Below are 22,402 nucleotides of genomic sequence, written 5' to 3' on the forward strand. Positions count from 1 at the left end.
AGGCTAGTCATTCATGACTTTAGAAGTTAATGCGCAGGATTACATATCATTTTTCTTTCATCCACTTTGGGCGATCATGCTGTTTTTGGGTTATAAAGGGAGCTAGTGCTGGAGTAGTCATAACATATACAAACTTGTTTATATACTCCTCCTCCAAATAGGTAATCAGTTTTGATGTCATATGCCCACTTAACTTGAAGCTTCCAGTTAAGCGGGCATGCGTACTATTGATGTGCTTTCTGCCATCATTGCCTCCTCAATAATTGCTTCTGGTGGTGTCACTTGTTCAGATGAAAAATTAGAAACATTGAATGGGAACCCAGTGACTTCGGTATGTGAGCACAGCACCAGACTACTATTGGGGAGAAGCGGTAGTAAAGAAGTTCCAGTCTTTCTGCTGCACCAAGCTGAAGAAGTGTTTATTAGCAGTTTAACAAAACAAAAACTGCTAAAGGAGCGCCTAAACATGAGATTGTATGGATTAAACTAATTGTGTTACACTTCTAGAATAACAATTCCTGAGATGCTGCGCTTGCCAGAATACTATGGGGTCAATTCTATTCGGCAACTAAAGAATAGCGCCGGGAATTAGCTCCCGACGCTATTCAATTCAGCTAAAGTTAAGTCGGCGATGTGCCGTTCTCGCCGACTTAACAGGTAGTTTTGTCGGGAGAACGGGCATTCTCCGACTTAACTACCCGGCGCGAGGCTGATTCCCGACAGAATCAGCCTCGCGCCGGCCGCGAGGCAGCACTTTTGTCGGGTTTCTTCTCTCATCCCCCGGGGATGAGAGAAGAATTCCCGACAATTGCGGGCAACTAGTAGCAGAATTGAATAGCGTCGGGAGCTAATTCCCGGCGCTATTCTTTAGTTGCCGAATAGAATTGACCCCCATGTGTAGTATTGGGATAGCAACAAGAGAAAAAAGACAAACGGCTGTGCTGGATGTCAGGAAAATGAATATACTGTACAGAGAGCCAACGTGAATGATAACAATATTTATTAATTAATAGAAATGGAATTAAAACATATATACCGGTAAAAATTATATTAAGAAGAGTCTCTAGTAAAGTGAAACTAGTAATAGCTCAAGGTCAATAAGATGGACGTAACCTTAATAGAGAAAGTTCGTATTCCACTTGGTGAAATTAATTGCTATTAGAAGACAGGGTGCACAGATATTGTCTCAGTTGAATATGGGTCCCTCGGTTGAGCAAATCTCAATACCTCTCCGGTGGGCTGGTCATAGCCGAGCGTCCTCGGCATAAGAGTCCGGCAGTGCCCACATAAACTGTGCAGCGGAGGGGAGAAAGCCGTCTTTTGAAAAAGACAGCTTGTGAAAAAGACGGCTTTCTCCCCTCCGCTGCACAGCTTATGTGGGCACTGCCGGACTCTTATGCCGAGGACGCTCGGCTATGACCAGCCCACCGGAGAGGTATTGAGATTTGCTTAACCGAGGGACCCATATTCAACTGGGACAATATCTGTGCACCCTGTCTTCTAATAGCAATTAATTTCACCAAGTGGAATACGAACTTTCTCTATTAAGGTTACGTCCATCTTATTGACCTTGAGCTATTACTAGTTTCACTTTACTAGTGACTCTTCTTAATATCATTTTTATTAATTAATACATTTTATTAGCAGTTTGTCTTCACAGCTAGGCCTGAATGAGAGAAGAACAGAAAAATGTGGCTGGGTGGGGGTTACATAAGGCAAGTCCCACACTATAGACAAGCAACCTTTAGAGCACAGGTTCTCAAACTCGGTCCTCAGGACCCCACACGGTGCATGTTTTGCAGGTCTCCTCACAGAATCACAAGTGAAATAATTAGCTCCACCTGTGGACCTTTTAAAATGTGTCAGTGAGTAATTACTACACCTGTGCTCCTGCTGGGTTACCTGCAAAACATGCACTGTGTGGGGTCCTGAGGACCGAGTTTGAGAACCCCTGCTTTAGAGTGTATTTGTCTCTAGGGATGGCAGAAAGCTATGCCTGGTCCACAAGGGGAGGATGTGCCTTTCCCACATTAGCAACAACTACCTGGGTGCTTTACTACTTTGGCCTGGAAATGCAAATAAAGAATACTGATTCTCCTCTGGATTTTGTATCCTTTTTCCCCTTTAATAAGTATTCTCTTTGTTTGATCAATATTGAGTACTGACTTAATTAACTACTATGTTCATTCATCAACACTCTACAATTTATTGGTGTTGAACATGGACTTATTTTAATTACTGTGTTCTTTTACTATACACTGTTGATATTGAGGAACTACTTAGCTACTCTGTTAAGTCACTGTACTCCATTGTATGAGTACTGTCTCATTTATCTAGTGTGTGTGTGGTCACTATCTCCATTTTATTAATATAGATTAGTTTTATTAATATAGAGGGATCTATTCATAAAGCAGTAAAAAGAGTGGATAAGTGAGCTAGTGGAGAAGTTGCCCATGGCAACCAATCAGCATTGATGTAACATCAAGTGAGTTCTTAAAAATTATAAGTAGTAGCTGATTGGTTGCCACGGAGAGAGGGATAAAGTAGACAGGGATAACGTACTATTCAATGAGCTCCTAACTGCCATGTTACAGGCTGAGTTAGAAAAATTACACTGAGTTAGTTGGGACTTTGGGGTTTATTACTAAGCCTTGGAGAGCGGTAAAGTGGGGAGTGAGAAGGTGCAAACCAACCATCTCCTTATTGTCATTTTTCAAACACAGTCTGTAACTTGACAGGAGCTGGTTGGCTGGTAATTTTATCTCTTTCCACTTTATTTCTCTCCAAGTAAATTGACCTCTTTCTCTTCATCCACTTTACCTCTTCCCACGGCTTAGCAAATAGACCACATAGATAGGTGTGAGTAAGCCCGGGTTCCAGATACCGCACAGTATTTTGTCCTATTACCCTTTCCCAGTGAGGCTACAGCAAGGTGGCAATCACCTCCAATTGTAGATGCTTCCATTTTAAGGATGTCCACGTCAACCACTATCAACCCACCCCAATTACAATGTCACTTAATGATGGCACAGGTCAAAGTGTGGAGGGCCTATTTAAGTACCTGATTCAGAGGTGGACGCAGTTGCATTTTTTACACTACGTATTCGGCCGCAGCAGATCTACAAAAAATATGCTAATGCAGTAGCCGCAGTGATTTATATAGAGATGCTCACTGGCGGCATCTCTTTTCCACCACTTATGCATAGAAGATGCAAAACATGTACATCAGTCGCAACAAAGATAATGTCCCACTGCTAAATGCTTATTTATGTGAGGAGGTAGTCTGTGACCGATTAAAAAAAGTTAAAGATTAATAAGTCACCTGGTCCTGATGGAATTCACCCGAGGGTTCTTATGGAGCTGCATGCTGAACTAGCAAGACGTCTATTTTTGATCTTCATGGATTCGGTTAAATCGGGTATGGTTCCCAAAGACTGGCGTATAGTGGAGGTAGTGCCGATATTCAAAAAGGAGAGCAAAGCTGAACCAGGTAATTATAGACCAATTATTCTAACATCTATAGTGGGGAAAGTATTGGAAGGTATTCTTAGGGACAGTATTCAAAAGTTCTTTTAAGCAAATAAGGTCATTAAAAGGAACCAACATGGATTTGTGAAGGACAGATCATGTCAGACCGACTTAATTGGCTTTTATGAAACAGAACCTTGATCAGGGTAAGGAGGTGGATGTAATTTTTTTAGACTTTGCCAAAGCTTTCGACACTGTACCACACATGCGTCTTATCTATAAGCTACAAGAAAAAGGACCCAATATGCACTTGGGTCAGTAATTGGTTAGATAATAGGGAGCAGCGCGTTGTCGTCAATGGATCATTTTCAAATTGAACTAAAGTACTAAGTGGTGTGCCACAAGGGTCTGTACTCGGACCACTTTTGTTCAACATTTTCATCAACGACCTAACAGTAGGTCTAGAGAGCATGGTTTCAATTTTCGCAGACGATACCAAATTGTGTACGGTTATAAATACGGAGGGGGATGCTGAGTCTCTTCAGAACGATTTAATTAAACTGGAAGCATGGGCAGCAAAATGGAGAATGAGATTCAACACAGACAAGTGTAAGGTAATGCACTGTGGGGGCAAGACCAAAAATAACACCTACATACTAAATGGGGTATTATTAGGGGAATCTGTACTGGAAAAAGACTTAGGGGTTCACATAGATAACAAATTAAGCAGCAGTACCCAAAGTAGGAGTGCAGCAAAGAAGGCTAATAAGATATTAGCATGCATAAAATGGAGAATTGATGCAAGGGACGAGAGTATTATACTCCCATTTTATAAATCACTAGTGAGTCCACATCTTGAATACTGTGTGCAATTTTGGGCACCATATTACAAAAAGTATATCCTGGATCTAGAAAAGGTTCAGAGGCAGGTGACCAAACTAATCAAGGGCATGGAGACGCTGGAATACGAAGAAAGGCTTGTAAGGCTAGGCTTGTAAGGCTAGGCATGTTTACATTGAAAAAGATGAGACTAAGAGGGGACATGATCAGCATCTACAAATATAGTGTTCATGCTAGGCAGTTTTAGCAGGGCGCCGCGCCCTGCCCGATTTTTTTTTTTTTTTTTTTTTTTTTTTTCTCTATCGTCCTAAGTGGATGCTGGGGTTCCTGAAAGGACCATGGGGAATAGCGGCTCCGCAGGAGACAGGGCACAAAAGTAAAGCTTTTACAGGTCAGGTGGTGTGTACTGGCTCCTCCCCCTATGACCCTCCTCCAGACTCCAGTTAGATTTTTGTGCCCGGCCGAGAAGGGTGCAATTCTAGGTGGCTCTCATAAAGAGCTGCTTAGAGAGTTTAGCTTAGGTTTTTTATTTTACAGTGATTCCTGCTGGCAACAGGATCACTGCAACGAGGGACAGAGGGGAGAAGAAGTGAACTCACCTGCGTGCAGGATGGATTGGCTTCTTGGCTACTGGACATGAAGCTCCAGAGGGACGATCACAGGTACAGCCTGGATGGTCACCGGAGCCACGCCGCCGGCCCCCTCACAGATGCTGAAGCAAGAAGAGGTCCAGAATCGGCGGCTGAAGACTCCTGCAGTCTTCTTAAGGTAGCGCACAGCACTGCAGCTGTGCGCCATTTTCCTCTCAGCACACTTCACACGGCAGTCACTGAGGGTGCAGGGCGCTGGGGGGGGGGCGCCCTGGGAGGCAAATGAAAACCTTTAAAAAGGCTAAAAATACCTCACATATAGCCCCAGAGGCTATATGGAGATATTTACCCCTGCCTAAATGTACTAAATAGCGGGAGACGAGCCCGCCGGAAAAGGGGCGGGGCCTATCTCCTCAGCACACGGCGCCATTTTCTGTCACAGCTCCGCTGGTCAGGAAGGCTCCCAGGTCTCTCCCCTGCACTGCACTACAGAAACAGGGTATAACAGAGAGGGGGGGCAAAATAAATGGCAATATATTAATATAAAAGCAGCTATAAGGGAGCACTTAATCATAAGGCTATCCCTGTCATATATAGCGCTTCTTGGTGTGTGCTGGCAGACTCTCCCTCTGTCTCCCCAAAGGGCTAGTGGGTCCTGTCTTCGTATAGAGCATTCCCTGTGTGTCTGCTGTGTGTCGGTACGTGTGTGTCGACATGTATGAGGACGTTATTGGTGTGGAGGCGGAGCAATTGCCAAATATGAGGATGTCACCTTCTAGGGGGTCGACACCAGAATGGATGCCTTTATTTGTGGAATTACGGGATAGCGTCAACTCGCTTAAGCAGTCGTTTGCCGACATGAGGCGGCCGGACACTCAATTAGTGCCTGTCCAGGCGCCTCAAACACCGTCAGGGGCTGTAAAACGCCCCTTGCCTCAGTCGGTCGACACAGACCCAGACACAGGCACTGATTCCGGTGGTGAAGGTGACGAATCAACCGTATTTTCCAGTAGGGCCACACGTTATATGATTTTGGCAATAAAGGAGATGTTACATTTAGCTGATACTACAGGTACCACTAAACAGGGTATTATGTGGGGTGTGAAAAAACTACCAGTAGTTTTTACCGAATCAGAAGAATTAAATGACGTGTGTGATGAAGCGTGGGGTGCCTCGATAAAAAACTGCTAATTTCAAAGAAGTTATTGGCTTTATACCCTTTCCCGCCAGAGGTTAGGGAGCGCTGGGAAACACCTCCTAGGGTGGACAAAGCGCTAACACGCTCATCAAAACAAGTGGCGTTACCCTCTCCTGAGACGGCCGCACTTAAAGATCCATCAGATAGGAGGATGGAAAATATCCAAAAAGGTATATACACACATGCAGGTGTTATACTACGACCAGCTATTGCGACTGCCTGGATGTGCAGTGCTGGGGTAGTTTGGTCAGAGTCCCTGATCGAAAATATTGATACCCTGGACAGGGACAATATTTTACTGTCGTTGGAACAAATAAAGGATGCATTTCTTTATATGCGTGATGCACAGAGAGATATCTGCACACTGGCATCACGGGTAAGTGCTATGTCCATTTCGGCCAGAAGAGCTTTATGGACACGACAGTGGACAGGCGATGCGTAGAGGAGTTATTTGGGGTCGGTCTATCGGATTTGGTGGCCACGGCTACGGCCGGGAAATCCACCTTTCTACCTCAAGTCACTCCCCAACTGAAAAAGGCACCGACCTTTCAACCGCAGCCCTTTCGTTCCTTTAAAAATAAGAGAGCAAAGGGCTATTCATATCTGCCACGAGGCAGAGGACGAGGGAAGAGACAGCAACAGGCAGCTCCTTCCCAGGAACAGAAGCCCTCCCCGGCTTCTACAAAAGCCTCAGCATGACGCTGGGGCTTCGCAAGCGGACTCGGGGGCGGTAGGCGGTCGTCTCAAGAATTACAGCGCGCAGTGGGCTCACTCGCAGGTAAATCCCTGGATCCTGCAGATAATATCTCAGGGGTACAGGTTGAAATTAGAGACAGAGCCACCTCGCCGTTTCCTGAAGTCTGCTTTACCAACGTCCCCCTCAGAAAGGGAGACGGTTTTGGAAGCCATTCACAAGCTGTATTCTCAGCAGGTGATAGTCAAGGTACCTCTTCTACAACAAGGGAAGGGGTATTATTCCACTCTTTTTGTGGTACCGAAGCCGGATGGCTCGGTAAGGCCTATTCTAAATCTGAAGTCCTTGAACCTGTACATAAAGAAGTTCAAGTTCAAGATGGAGTCACTCAGAGCAGTGATAGCGAACCTGGAAGAAGGGGACTTTATGGTATCCTTGGACATCAAGGATGCGTATTTCCACGTTCCAATTACCCCTCACACCAGGGGTACCTCAGGTTCGTTGTACAAAACTGTCACTATCAGTTTCAGACGCTGCCGTTTGGTTTGTCCACGGCACCTCGGGTCTTTACAAAGGTAATGGCCGAGATAATATTTCTTCTTCGAAGAAAAGGCATATTAATTATCCCATACTTGGACGATCTCCTAATAAGGGCAAGGTCCAGAGAACAGCTAGAGATGGGTTTAGCACTATCTCAAGAGGTGCTAAAGCAGCACGGATGGATTCTGAATATTCCAAAATCCCAATTAATGCCGACAACTCGTCTGCTGTTCCTGGGGATGATTCTGGACACAGTTCAGAAAAAGGTTTTTCTTCCCGAAGAAAAAGCCAAGGAGTTATCTGACCTGGTCAGGAACCTCCTAAAACCAGGAAAGGTGTCTGTACATCAATGCACAAGAGTCCTGGGAAAAAATGGTAGCTTCTTACGAAGCAATCCCTTTCGACAGATTCCATGCAAAGGGATCTGTTGGACAAATGGTCAGGGTCGCATCTTCAGATGCACCTGCGGATAACCCTGTCGCCGAGGACAAGGGTATCCCTTCTGTGGTGGTTGCAGGAGGCTCATCTATTGGAGGGCCGCAGATTCGGCATGCAGGATTGGATCCTGGTGACCACGGAGGCCAGCCTGAGAGGCTGGGGAGCAGTCACACAGGGAAGAAATTTCCAGGGAGTGTGGTCGAGCCTGAAAAAGTCTCTTCACATAAGCATTCTGGAACTAAGAGCAATCTACAATGCTCTAAGCCAGGCGGAACCTCTGCTTCAAGGAAGACCGGTGTTGATCCAGTCGGACAACATCACGGCAGTCGCCCATGTAAACAGACAGGGCGGCACAAGAAGCAGGAGGGCAATGGCAGAAGCTGCCAGGATCCTTCGCTGGGCGGAGAATCACGTGATAGCACTGTCAGCAGTATTCATCCCGGGCGTGGACAACTGGGAAGCAGACTTCCTCAGCAGACACGACCTTCACCCGGGAGAGTGGGGACTTCATCCAGAAGTTTTCCACATGCTATTAAACCGTTGGGTAAAACCAATGGTGGACATGATGGCGTCTCGCCTCAACAAAACACTGGACAGGTATTGCGCCAGGTCAAGAGATCCGCAGGCAATAGCTGTGGACGCGCTGGTAACACCTTGGGTGTACCAGTCGGTATATGTGTTTCCTCCTCTGCCTCTCATACCAAAGGTATTGAGGATTATACGGCAAAGAGGAGTAAGACTAGTGGCTCCGGATTGGCCAAGAAGGACTTGGTACCCGGAACTTCAAGAGATGGTCACGGACGATCCGTGGCCTCTACTTCTGAGAAGGGACCTGCTTCAGCAGGGTACTTGTCTTTTTCAAGACTTACCGCGGCTGCGTTTGACGGCATGGCGTTTGAATGCCAGATCCTAAAAGGAAAAGGCATTCCAGAAGAAGTCATTCCTACCTTGATAAAGGCAAGGAAGGAAGTCACCGCGAAGCATTATCGCCGTATTTGGCGAAAATATGTTGCGTGGTGCGAGCAGCGGAGTGCTCCGATGGAGGAATTTCAACTGGGTCGTTTTCCTACATTTCCTGCAATCAGGATTGTCTATGGGTCTCAAATTGGGATCTATTAAGGTTCAAATTTCGGCCCTATCAATATTCTTCCAAAAAGAATTGGCCTCAGTCCCTGAGGTCCAGATTTTTATCAAAGGAGTACTGCATATACAGCCTCCTGTGGTGCCTAAGGTGGCACCGTGGGATCTAAATGTAGTTTTAGATTTCCTCAAATCCAATTGGTTTGAACCACTAAAGAATGTGGATTTGAAATATCTCACATGGAAAGTGACTATGTTACTGGCCCTGGCTTCGGCCGGGAGAGTATCTGAACTGGCGGCTTTGTTTTATAAAAGCCCTTATTTAATTTTCCATTCGACATAGGGCAGAGCTGCGGACGCGTCCGCATTTTCTCCCTAAGGTGGTATCAGCGTTTCACCTGAACCAGCCTATTGTAGTGCCTGCGGCTACAGACGACTTGAAGGACTCCAAGTTGTTGGACGTTGTCAGAGCCTTAAAAATATACATTTAAAGGACGGCTGGAGTCAGAAAATCTGACTCGCTGTTTATACTGTATGCACCCAACAAGTTGGGTGCACCTGCTTCTAAGCAGTCGATTGCTCGTTGGATTTGTAACAAAATTCAACTTGTACATTCTGTGGCAGGCCTGCCACAGCCTAAATCTGTTAAGGCCCATTCCGCAAGGAAGGTGGGCTCATCTTGGGCGGCTGCCCGAGGGGTCTCGGCATTACAACTCTGCCGAGCAGCTGCGTGGTCAGGGGAGAACACGTTTGTAAATTTTTACAAATTTGATACCCTGGCAAAGGAGGACCTGGAGTTCTCTCATTCGGTGCTGCAGAGTCATCCGCACTCTCCCGCCCGTTTGGGAGCTTTGGTATAATCCCCATGGTCCTTTCAGGAACCCCAGCATCCACTTAGGACGATAGAGAAAATAAGAATTTACTTACCGATAATTCTATTTCTCGGAGTCCGTAGTGGATGCTGGGCGCCCATCCCAAGTGCGGATTATCTGCAATACTTGTACATAGTTATTGTTAACTAATTCGGGTTATTGTTTAGGAAGCCATCTTTCAGAGGCTCCTCTGTTATCATACTGTTAACTGGGTTTAGATCACAAGTTGTACGGTGTGATTGGTGTGGCTGGTATGAGTCTTACCCGGGATTCAAAATCCTCCCTTATTGTGTACGCTCGTCCGGGCACAGTACCTAACTGGAGTCTGGAGGAGGGTCATAGGGGGAGGAGCCAGTACACACCACCTGACCTGTAAAAGCTTTACTTTTGTGCCCTGTCTCCTGCGGAGCCGCTATTCCCCATGGTCCTTTCAGGAACCCCAGCATCCACTACGGACTCCGAGAAATAGAATTATCGGTAAGTAAATTCTTATTTTTTTTTTTCTTTTTCTTTTTTTAAGGGCAAAACCTGCCCTGCCCTTTTTGCGGCGCCCTGCTTAAACTGCCGCCCGCTTCCTGCCCTCACAGTGTGTAAAGATGCGCGCGGCATCCATTCACGCTGAGAGCGCGCTTGGGGGAAGCCCAGCACCTCCGTAGGTGCTGGGCATGCCCCCAACAGTGACACCGCCCCCTTTTAGTACCCACGATGACCCCGCCCCCTATTTTGCATGGCCGCGCCCCCTCTAGAACCGGCACCCGGCCTGGATTCTAGAGTGAACACTAAAATATATAAGGGGTCAATACACAGAGCTTGGGAGGGACCTGTTTTCTATAAGATCAGCACAGAGGACACGTCACCCGCTTAGGTTAGAGGAGAGGAGTTTCCGCACATTGAAGCGAAAAGGTTTTTGCACAGTAAGGACAATACGTGTTTGGAATTCCCTGCCTGAGAGAGTAGTAATGGCGGACTCAGTTAACATCTTTAAGAATGGGCTAGATAAATTGCTATTGGATAAAGATATTAAGGGTTATGGTGCGTAGGCACGCACTATAGTTAATATAACTAGTCCTAACATAAAAATAACTAGTCCTATAATAAGACTGCATAGGAGACCACAAATAGGTTGAACTCGATGGACAATTGTCTTTTTTTTTTTCAACCTTAGTTACTATGTTACTATATGCAACATTGAACTTCTGAGCAACCCTATGGTTTTTCAGAATGACTGTCAGAACGAAGATGTCGGGTCAATACAACTCCAAATGACTGCGATGCATATGCTGTCCAAAAGAAATCTTTCAGATTCACATTGCGTCCACCTCTGATTCAGGCCCTGAGTTCATTTCTGCTGCAGCTGTAGCCTCGCTTAGCCCCATAATATCCTTCACATGGGTGATTTAAGGTGATGAAAAGTGTCTGGTAAAGGTCACTAGTGGCTTACAGTCTATTAGGCCAAGATCATAAAAGCTTATTTCGGGGGGAGTTTCTAGGGATGTATTCGAGTATCTGGGTGGCATCTGGTCATGTAGGATTGAGCATTTCAGTATCCGCTGTCTCAGACTCTTTGGCTTGAGTCTGCGCAGGCTCTGGAATTGCTTTCTTTCTCAGGTGGTTTATCTGGTCGGACAGGGTAAAAAAAAAAAAAAACAACAACCCTGAAAAACCCGTGTTGGTTGTGGGTTTTTTCTGTCCTATAGTGATGTTAGGGGAGGAGTTTGTGGAGTCTTAGCTGGTGCTAGGCAGATCTAGTACCTCTCTGATCTGGTTCACCCTCCCTATTTCTCTGGTGTGTGTGTTTGTATTTACTGCATTGTTTCAGATCACTCAAATGAAGACCACAAGCAACAATAATGTGGAATATTACTAGGGGGATTCCCTTATAATAGCCTTTTTTTTAAGCTGTCATGGCATACTATAAAGACCAGAGTGGTTTAAGAAAACACACATTTGGTTTAAACCAGCCAACCCTGTCTGGTCCCAAAATGGATTTAATCATTTTGGAGGTTACATGGAGCAAGTTGCTGCTTGCCTGTTAATGCCCCTAGGATTAGAAGTGGTAGGTTTCAGTCCATTCCTATCTCCAGTATCGTGAGGGGTAAAGTCGTTAAAGGTCAGCAGAGAGGCAGACAGACTTAAAAAGCCCATAATCCAGCTTTCCAAGAAAACTGAGAAGCAGTTGTCATAAAATATTTACAGTCGAGGTCAATCCTATTTTCTTTGATCACTCTAGAAAAGCATGATTGTCCACCTGAGATGATTGTCCTGGACTTCGGAAAGCCACAATCTTTTGTTCAAACCAGTTCATATCTTTGCTTTAGTCCCATGTGCAGGAAACTGCAAAAACACTGGAATCCTACAGATGTACTGTATTATCAATTACAAGCAGTCCAACTTGCCTCCTTCTCAGTATATGTGTACTACTAGTTAAGTGGGTTACCAGGTGGTACTTGGTGACGCTCATGCAATTACCCTTGCCCAGCAGTTTTTTAGCCTCCTGCGATGCAAGGCTTCACGTTTAGCAGCCACCTTTCCAGGGTGAATTAGGTCCACCCCATACTCTGATGCCCCCAGTTATTATGGAAGGACAAGGCGACTATTGGAGGCTGGGCAAGAGTAAATGCAGTACAGGAAGACGTTCACTGGACACAACCTTAGTAATGCTGCTAAATGCACAGACGGAGATAATAACAAAATGCACGTGAGTGCAACAATGCACAGGGTGAAATAATAAACACTGAATGTATATGAAATGCACCTGCAGAAGGTGGTATACTAATCAAACACAGATGGTATGTAAATGCAACAATGCACAGGATGATGTATGCAACTAAATATCAATGGATAATAAATGCAACAATGCACAGGATGATCTAAATAAACAAATACAAGAGGTAACTCAGACTCTGAAAATAACCAATGCAAAATCCCAGGATTTAGCTTAAACTGTCTGGTGTGGATTCTGAAGAGGCCTGGAAATTGAAACTGGAACAGAACCCCCTAAAGGAGAGCAGAGATACTGAGACTAAGGGGGTCATTCCGAGTTGTTCACTCGCTAGCTGCTTTTAGCAGCATTGCACACGCTAGGCCGCCGCCCTCTGGGAATGTATCTTAGCTTAGCAGAATTGTGAACGAAAGATTAGCAGAATTGCGAATAGAAATTTCTTAGCAGTTTCTGAGTAGCTCCAGACTTACTCACAGATTGCGATCAGCTCAGGCCGTTTCGTTCCTGGTTTGACATCACACACACGCCCAGCGTTCGGCCAGCCACTCCCCCGTTTCTCCAGACACTCCCGCGTTTTTTCTGATGCGTTTTTCCCGCACACTCCCAGAAAACGTCCAGTTTCAGCCCAGAAACACCCACTTCCTGTCAATCACACTCCGATCACTTCAACGATGAAAAGTCTTAGTTTGGACATGAGTAAATCTACTAAGTTTTGTGCTAAAATACTTAGCGCATGCGCATTTTAGCCTTAATCGCTCCATTGCGAAAATCGGCAACGAGCGAACAACTCGGAATGACCCCCTAGGACCGGCTTCAGAGCAGGATTACACTGTGTGCAGTGATAGCAGGCTTGGCAACAGGAACAGACAGCACTAACTGCATAGACTCCATTCACAACCACAGGACAAGAACCGGGACTAGGTACAAACAGGAACTTGAAGCTATAACCGGCGTCAGGTGAAGGGCAAGCTGGGTAATAAAGGGAGCAAGCCCCAATCAGTATGGCTGGAAAACCAGACGCAAGGTAATGGCCTAATTATATGGCAGGTGAGACTGCACAGACCATACATATATGAGACAGGCTGCAGTTACACAGACTCGCCAAAGGCGGCCTGCAACAGTACCCCAAAAAGTACATAAGAAAACCTGGAATGCTAACAGAAATACAACAGACTCACAACATAAAAACATAAACTGAATGCAAGCTGCATTCGCAGCTTGTGACTTATGTCCAAGTAACGGCAAAATTGGGTGTTTTTGCCAGTGGTCAATATCCGCTTGCTTCTGGGTTTGTGTTCTTGGTTAGCTTACACATAGACATTTGTTATACCACTTTCAGAAAAAAGTTGTAAAAGTCCCAGCTTTTACCTGGCCTGTACCCCTTTTTCCACAGAAAACCAGAGTGGAAGTTCTGGGATTTTTTGCCCCGGGTTGACTGTTTCTCACAGAAAAGGTCCTGGGTTGATCCAGCAAATTACCTGGTCCAAATGCTTTTGAGATTGGACGCTAATGGCAGTAGAGGCCAGTCTTTAGAGTTTGGGACAAGTCCTTCTTGAAACCTGATTTGCAGGGTCTTCCATGGCTTTCAATCAATGCGCCATCTTTTAAAGTTAAGATGGCAAAAATACTGCCTGACAATGCCTTGTCAGTGGCATACCTAAGTGACCGAGGGGAGCACCAAGACTCCCCTTTGGGGCATAACATTACACCTATCATTGTGTTTTCATTTATGGAAGTAGACAACTGGGAAGCAGATTTTCTCAGCAAATAGGATCGTCATACCAGGGATTGGTCCCTCCTCCCAAAAGTCATTATTATTATTAATTTTTCTCTTACGTCCTAGAGGATGCTGGGGACTCCGTAAGGACCATGGGGTATAGACTGGCTCCGCAGGAGACATGGGCACTTTAAGACCTTTTAATAGGCGTGAGCTGGCTCCTCCCTCTATGCCCCTCCTCCAGACCTCAGTTAGATCCTGTGCCCAGAGGAGACTTGTTGCACACTTTCCAGACCACTTTCCAAAACCAGCTGATCTGAGGCGCTGTCTATTGTAGACTAACATAATTTGATATTGATTCATTAAATTGACTTATTACCATGGTAAATACTGTTACAGTGCTCTATTGATAATGAGAACAAAGTAAAAGTACAATTGGAAATATGGCATGGTGAAATAGATGAGCAGCACCAATCAGAATAACTATAAATGGTGGCATCGCTAGGATACAATTGCTCTTCAGTCATGTCATACAATGTTCTTTCATGCAGAAGCAAGTCAGGATAAAAGCTTAATAGTGTACTGATTGCCACAGTTTTTGGCCTTGGCGCACACCGGAGAGGAGGGAAGTTGCAGTTTATAGCCAAACCCTAGTTTGGTCTCATTTGAGTTTGCAGTAAAGAGTGCATCTGCCAGGGTACAGCTTGAAATACATAACTCAGCAAGTGGCTATTTTTATACTTTTTTGCTATTATCCAAGGTTGTCAGAATTATATTTGCATTATACATGATATCATGTTTTCTGTTTTCACTCCAGGACTTTATGGCCGTGATGGAATCTTGCCGGCCTGGAAGATGCTCCGATTCACTGGTAAAAGTTTCTGGGAGCAACTGAAGGACTCCCCTACATTGCTCTGGTTAGGCCCTCCTCTGGGGCTGGACACTGAGCAGGGCATGGAACTGATTTGCTTACTCGGAGCTCTCCTTTCCTTGGGGGCACTGGTTTTTAACTGCTTTCGTGACAGCTTAGTTTTCCTTCTGCTCTGGATCCTCTACCTGTCCCTGTATCAGGTATATTTTATCTTATTTGTGTGCATTTTTGTTAAGAAGACATCCTAACTGCTTAAACATCCCCTTACTTTTTTTTATTCTTAAAAGCTCTTAAGCTAATGGTTAAGTTATGTTGTTGTTGTTAATAATGGTGATAAAATACCAGGAAAATAGAATTATGTATCTGACCACATAGTAGATCAGGGGTGGCCAACCAGTCAGAGACAAAGAGACAAGAAATCTTGTTAGATATATCAAAGAGCCGACTTCGAGCCGAAGACGCACTTGCAAAAATGAGGTGTGACTTTGTGCCTGCTAGGCCATGCCCCTGGTATAAAATACATTGAAAAAGCCAGATCCAACATAAAATACAATGAAAAAGCCACTTCTACATCAAATAATTGAAAAAGCCAGATCCGCATAAAATATATTGAAGTCAGATTCACATAATGCACTTCAGTTCCCCCATGTGTCACTCCAGCCAGCACCCGCCTGTGTCACTCCAGCCAGCAGCCTCGTGTCGCTCCAGACAGCTCCCCCATGTGTATTTGGCTCCCATAGGGGCAGATGTATTAAGCCAGGTGAAGTGATAAAGTGGAAGGAGATAAAGAACCAGCCAGTCAGCTCCTAACTGTCATTTTTCAAACCCAGCCTGTAACATGTAAGTTAGGAGCTGATTGGCTGGTGCGTTATCACCTTCCACTTTATCACTTCACCAGGCTTAATACATTTGCCCCTCAGTTCTCAGTCTACGTAGTGCTGCTGCATGTCTGGCTGGAGTGCAGCAGTTTACAGATCTCTTGTGGTCACGTGACTTTGAGTGTTGGGAGCCACATTTGAATAAAGAAAGAGCCGCATGTGGCTCAAGAGCCACGCGTTGGCCACCACTGTAGTAGATTCTGACTCAGCCTTATTTACATTTAATAGAAAATAGGTTGCTATATTTAGGTAATCTCTCCTGGACCTAATAGAGAGTGAAATGGTGTCCATCAGATCACAAGGGCAGTAGAGCATTGTTAGTGGACCATAGGAGAACCGAACATTGTCACTTTAATAGCAGCAGTGCAGTTATTGTGTGAGCTGTTTCGACAAGTTAATGGTTCACGCTAGAAAAGTTCTGTAAGTTTTTCCGCAACATCATGTTGAATCTACTCTCAAAAGGTTTATTTCTTTAGGTTGACTTGATTTTGCCTGTATCCTGCTAATGCTCAAGTGCTCAACCTTTGATGAGAAAAGCATCAGTAGTTACCAGGCTTGAGAGAAAATCTCTGGTGTATCTTGTAACTTTGCTGCCTGAGGTAACAACTGGAATAATCCCTTCTCATATGTGACCTAGCCAGAGCTAATGTTGCCAAATTACAATCACACCCGAGGTTACATTTAACTAATTAAATAAGTAAGCACTCTGAGTGAAATACAATTGGCCAGCAGCCAGTAGATGGCGCACAATAGAGCTACTCAATTGTTGCTCTGTCTGGGCGCTATCAGCTGCCGGTGCCTGCATTTCATCTTGCACCTACTGTGGATGGCGAGCTGAAATGAGCGAAAAGTGAGGCGTCTGGGTGCCCAAATGAGACTTACTATATTGCTCCTAGTACTGCACTAGTCAGGTTTAGCTGCTTTACGCTGCTAAACCCGACCTCTGACGCGAAGTGCGCAATTAAAAAAAAATAAAAATGAATGTAGTGTCCGTCCGTGTGAATTTCCCCCCTTCCTGCCCGATCTCCCATGGTTTTAGAAGGGTGATCAGGTGCAATAAACAGTTGAATTCCGCCCCATGTACAGTATATGCACAAGCAGCTATACTTGGAAACCTACCACACTGGCTTCTCTTCAAACATATTTGTTTTGAATGAAGGTGTACAGTATATTGCTTTTGAATTGCATTTATTGGTTATATGTATTGTTTATAATATAATGCTGGTCTTCAGCAACTGTTTGCAAAGCTCCTCTTGCTCATGTTCACAGTTATAACTCCTTCTTCTTGTCCCTGCAGGTTGGACAGGTGTTCCTTTATTTCCAGTGGTAAGTGTGTGTGTAACTCATCTTGTGACCTTATGAAAACAGTAGCGAGTGAGAACAAACGCATATATTGTATTGGTGCTCATTCTGTTTCAGGGATAGTCTTTTACTAGAAGCTGGCTTTCTGGCAGTGCTGGTAGCACCACTACATGCATTCCGCTCAAAGACCAATGTGTGGGGTCCTCATGATGGCATCACGTTCTGGCTGATTCGGTGGCTGCTGTTTAGGCTTATGTTTGCATCCGGAGTTGTGAAACTAACCAGCCGATGCCCCACATGGTGGGGGCTCACAGGTATAACCAGCTGTATTAATGTTTTATCCTCTAAAGTTCTGATTATGTACTACTTTGCCATTATACAACTATAGTTAATTTAGTAGGAACATCACTGGGTTCTGTTGAATGTTGGTTCAGCCTACAAAATGTTGGCTTGCACTATGTCAATTTCCCTTTGGGCTTCCTCCCAAGTGAGAGATGTCTGAATGCAGATAAACGGCGCGCTTATTTTGTACACCTGTTACTATAAACTACAAATTTACAATCTGTATTCTGCTTTAGCAGTATCTCCCATACGCTTATATTTCGAACTTTGCGTTTCTGAAGCTGAGTATTATTATTATCCTTTATTTATATGGCGCCACAAGGGTTCTGCAGTGCCCAATTACAGAGTACATAAACAAATAATCAAAACAAGAAAACAGCAACTTACAGTTGAAGACAATATAGGACAAGTACAGTTTAAGTAAGCATAGCTACATCAGCAGATGACACTGAAATAAGTATCAGGTGGCAGAAGACTGCTGGATTTGGTGCAGTTGAAGAATATTTAAAGTAAGAAAAAGGATAAGCACATGAGGGAAGAGGGCCCTGCTCGTGAGAACTTACATTCTAAAGGGGAGGGGTAGACAGACAAGGGTGACACAGACGGGGTACATAGAGAGCATGGAACAGAGGGTTAGGATGAGATTTGGCTGGGTTTGGTGAAGAAGTGGATCTTGAGAGCCCGTTTGAAGTTTTGTGGAGAGGTAGGGAATTCCAGAGAAATGGTGCAGCACGTGAAAAATCTTGGAGGTAGGAGTCAGAGGAAGTAATCCGTAGGCTGGAGAGTTGGCGTGCTTTAGCAGAGCGAAGAGGACAGGTGGGAGTGTAAAGGGAGATAAGGTCAGAGATGTAGATGGGAGAGGTGTGGGTGAGGGCTTTGTAAGTGAGTGTGAGAAGCTTGAAATAGATTCTGAAAGGGAAGGGGAGCCAGTCAAGGTCTTGTAAGAGAGGATAGGTGGACGTAGTGCGTTTGGTGAGGAAAATTAGCCTGGCAGCAGCATTGAGGATAGATTGGAGTGGAGAGAGGTATTTGTCAGGAATGCCAGTCAGGTGGAGATTACAGTAGTCCAGTCTGGAGATGACAAGTGAGTGGATAAGAGTCTTTAGTAGGGGATCAGTACGTAATCCCGCTGGACGGGATCCCGGCGGTCGAAATACCGACGCCGGAATCCCGACCACACAATCCCGACAGGGGTGGCGAGCAGAACGCAGCCACTTGCGGGCTCGCTTCGCTCGCCACGCTGCGGGCACGGTGCCTTGCTACGCTCGGCACACTATTATATTCTCCCTCTATGGGTGTCGTTGACACCCACGGAGGGAGAATATGTCGGGATTGTGGCGGTCGGGATTCCGGCATCGGTATTTCGACCGCCGGGATCCCGTCCAGCGGGATGTTGACCGCATCCCTTTAGTAGCATCCTGGGTCAGAAATGGTCTGATCCTGGAAATATTTTTTAGATGAAAATGTCAGGTTTGCGAGCGGTGCTGAATGTGTGGTTTGACGGAGAGGGCGGAGTCGAGGATTACTCCAAGACAGCGTTTTTAGGGGCTAGAGGAGATAGTAGTGCCATCAATAGATAATGAGATTGTAGGAGGTGAGGTTATGCGGGAGGGAGGGAAGATGATCAGCTCAGTCTTAGACATGTTAAGTTTAAGATAGCGCTGGGACATCCAAACAGAGATAGCAGAGAGACAGTTGGAGATACGAGTGAGGAGAGCAGGGGAGAGGTCTGGAGTGGAAAGATAGATTTGAGTGTCATCACTGGTGCGATGCCGGGCTGATTGTCTGTTTCGCAATGACAAAATTGCCTACAACGCTAAATGTGTACGGGTGATTGTGTGCTTCTGCGGTCGCTAGCGAAAGACACAAGGTTTGATGTGCTACACATCGAACTTAGCAATATCGCTAATGACCTTGGGCCTAATTCTGAGGCAATCGCTGCTACAACAGCAGTCGCACTGTGAAGTCCTTTACTCAGTGCGCATGCGCGGTGGGCACACTGCGCATGTGCAGCCATGCACTGGTGCAATCGCCTCTGCCTAATTGACAGGCAGAGACCGGAGGGAGCGTGCCAACAGCGCAGGCTTGTACCGTTGCCGGTGTGGGCGGTGGCGTGACATCACATGCAACCGATGCGACCCAGAACCTGGTGAGTAGCCACCTGCCTGCGGTCACGGATATGTGACTATCTATAAATACAAAGATTCCCATTTTTTCAGAGCGCGCAATGCAGTTGCATGTGACTATCCTTCGTGCGACTTGTGGTCAGTTTGCCAAGAAGGATATCTGCATCAATCACAGTACATGGTGGACCTATAAAGCACTGACGTCAATAAAATCCTGTTTATCTGTTTGCTGTCCGTGCCCTATGACTTTTGTCTACATAGTGCATATTGGGTGTCAAGGGTAGCCAACATGGTCCTTGAGAGCTACTAATAGGATGGAAACGGGCATTCTCAGGGTGGCCCTGATTTGGGTGTAGTATGAGTGGCCGGCGGCCGAGATCCCGACTACCGACAGCTGGGCAAGCACTAATGAGCGCCGGTATGCTGGTCGCCGGGATCCCGGCCGGCGGTATACTGTAGACTACCCCCTGATCCTGGATAGATGATTACTTTGTTGCAAAACCAGTCGGTTCTTGTCCATGTACATGGCTCAGTGGATAGCAGGAGCCCATGGAAAATGGACAAAACCTGTTGTTCAGACAAATTGGTTAAATAACAGATTTTACCAATTTGTATGAATGACCGTTTTTGTCTGTTTTCCTTTGTTTAGGAGTAAATGGTCGACTGACATTTGCTCTCATCCATTACCAGATTTTAATTCCAACCAGCCATATCTGGCAGGTGATGCCCAGCTTTACACTTTAATGGAAAGATATTTAGCAAAATTGGTGCTGGTTCATAATCCCCTGGCTTAAGTCTTGGGGCTGTTCAATACTTCCAATAGATCCCTTTGTATGCTGCCTGGGCGTTTTTGCTAGGACGTTTTGCTTCCTCTTTCAGAACTAGTTCAAACAAGTCGACTGCTGCAAAAGCTCCTCTCACTTCGCTTCTTGGATAAGTAGTATGCTTTCTCTGCATCTGTCCATCCATCCATCATTGGGATGCCTATTGATCTCCTGTCTGATTAGGGAAGCAATCCACCCGTATTCTCTGACCTGACAGCACACTGTGGCCCTTCTTGGGTTGTATGAGGGCATTAACAGCTCCCCACGGTGCTATAAAAGAAGGGGTTGCTGATTTAAAGAGTGAAATCTTCAAAAGGTGCAGGGAGAAGCAATCTGCTGCTTTTAACTGTAGTAGAAGCTATTTACATGTCCTTTTAGTGTCTCCTCATGAGAGTGCAAAAAGCAGGTAAGTAGAAACTACATTGTTGGCATCAAAAGGGTTTATAAATACAGAGGCTGAATGTTGCACAGGAGCACTTGTTTCCCAGTTGCATCAATGTGAGGCGAAAGTTAATTGCATTATTTTTATAAACATTTTTACATTTGGCGTATGTTTATAAATTATATGTTTTCTTTATTAAACTGTCTTTTCTAGCTCTAACTTACCACTATGAGACCCAGTGTATTCCAACTCCAGCTGCCTGGTATGCTCATCAGCTCCCTGTGTGGTTCCAGAAGCTGTCAGTGGTGGCTACCTATGTGATTGAAATTGGGGTACCATGGCTTTTCTTCCTTCCTTCACGGAGACTGTCTCTTTTCTCATTTTATGTTCAGGTAAGCAACTATGCACATCCAGAGTTCAGAATTTTGTGTTTTGCAGATAATTGCTATTTCTCTTACGTCCTAGAGGATGCTAGGGTCCACATTAGTACCATGGGGTATAGACTGGTCCACCAGGAGCCATTGGCACTTTAAGAGTTTGAGAGAGTGGGCTGGCTCCTCCCTCTATGCTCCTCCTTCCAGAATCAGTTTAGAAAATGTGCCCGGAGGAGCCAGTCACAGCTAGGGGAGCTCTCCAGAGCTTTTCTAGTAAAAAAATTATTTTAGGGTTTTATTTACTTTTATTTTACAGGGAGGCTGCTGGCAACAGCCTCCCTGCAGCGTGGGACTAAGGGGGGAGTAGTTTCTGCCCTGTGGGGTCTGAGCCACGTACTCCGCTGACAGGACACTGAGCTCCAGAGGGGATAGATGGCTCCCCGCTACAGGGGGTCGCTCACACCAGCAGCATGCCGCCACCCCCTTACAGAGCCAGAAGATTGTGACGAGTAAGACACCGGCCCCCCTTGGAAGCGGGGGGCTGGTGTGAAGATGGCGGCAGCAGGGTAGGAGCGCAGTATTGGCTCAGCGGTACATACTGCGGCACGTTGAGGGGCGCTGGCCCAGCATCAATCCTCCGGCCAGTATAATCAGACAGCGCCATTTTGAGGGCGGAGCTTCTCCCCTGAGCGGACCCAGCAGCATTCAGCTCCATTTCCTGCCTGCACAGCGTCGATCAGGAGAAAGAAGGTCCCTCCACAGCAACTCCAGTTATCTCTCACGGTACCAGGGGGTTGTAGAAGGGGGGGCTGCAGTACGACTGTGTATCCTATTAAGGTGCACAGTGAGCGCTGACAAGGGGTCTCCCTTTGGTTAAAGGCGCTGTGTGTGGGTTGGCTCCAATCTCTGTCTCTTGCCATTCCTGGGGTGAAACTCAGTCTGCCCTCCCCTGTGTGTGTGTGTGTGTGTGTGTGTGTGTGTGTGTGTGAAGGGGGGGGGGGGGGTGTACTGTGGTCTCCTTTAGCTATGTCCAGGGACACTGTGTCATATGCTGCAGAGGATATGTCCTCCCAGGATGATCCCATTCCATGTAATCAGGATAGCACTGGTTTAACACAGATTAGTGGTGATTTTCCTCTATCAA

At 45.8% G+C, this 22,402-nt stretch overlaps 1 protein-coding gene across 2 annotated transcripts in view; it reads left to right on the forward strand.

Annotated features, from left to right (window-relative positions):
• Positions 1-22,402, forward strand: part of LMF2 (lipase maturation factor 2) — a 242,632-nt gene that overhangs the window by 30,541 nt on the left and 189,689 nt on the right. For both annotated transcript variants that reach the window (XM_063926648.1, XM_063926647.1), the window contains exons 2-5: positions 14,977-15,230; positions 17,206-17,234; positions 17,328-17,524; positions 21,098-21,276. In XM_063926648.1, coding sequence (XP_063782718.1) covers positions 15,015-15,230; positions 17,206-17,234; positions 17,328-17,524; positions 21,098-21,276 — 621 coding nt within the window. In that variant the 5' untranslated portion in view covers positions 14,977-15,014. The remainder of the gene's footprint in view (positions 1-14,976; positions 15,231-17,205; positions 17,235-17,327; positions 17,525-21,097; positions 21,277-22,402) is intronic.

The sequence above is a fragment of the Pseudophryne corroboree genome, chromosome 6, assembly GCF_028390025.1.
Source record: "Pseudophryne corroboree isolate aPseCor3 chromosome 6, aPseCor3.hap2, whole genome shotgun sequence".
Lineage (NCBI taxonomy): Eukaryota > Metazoa > Chordata > Amphibia > Anura > Myobatrachidae > Pseudophryne > Pseudophryne corroboree.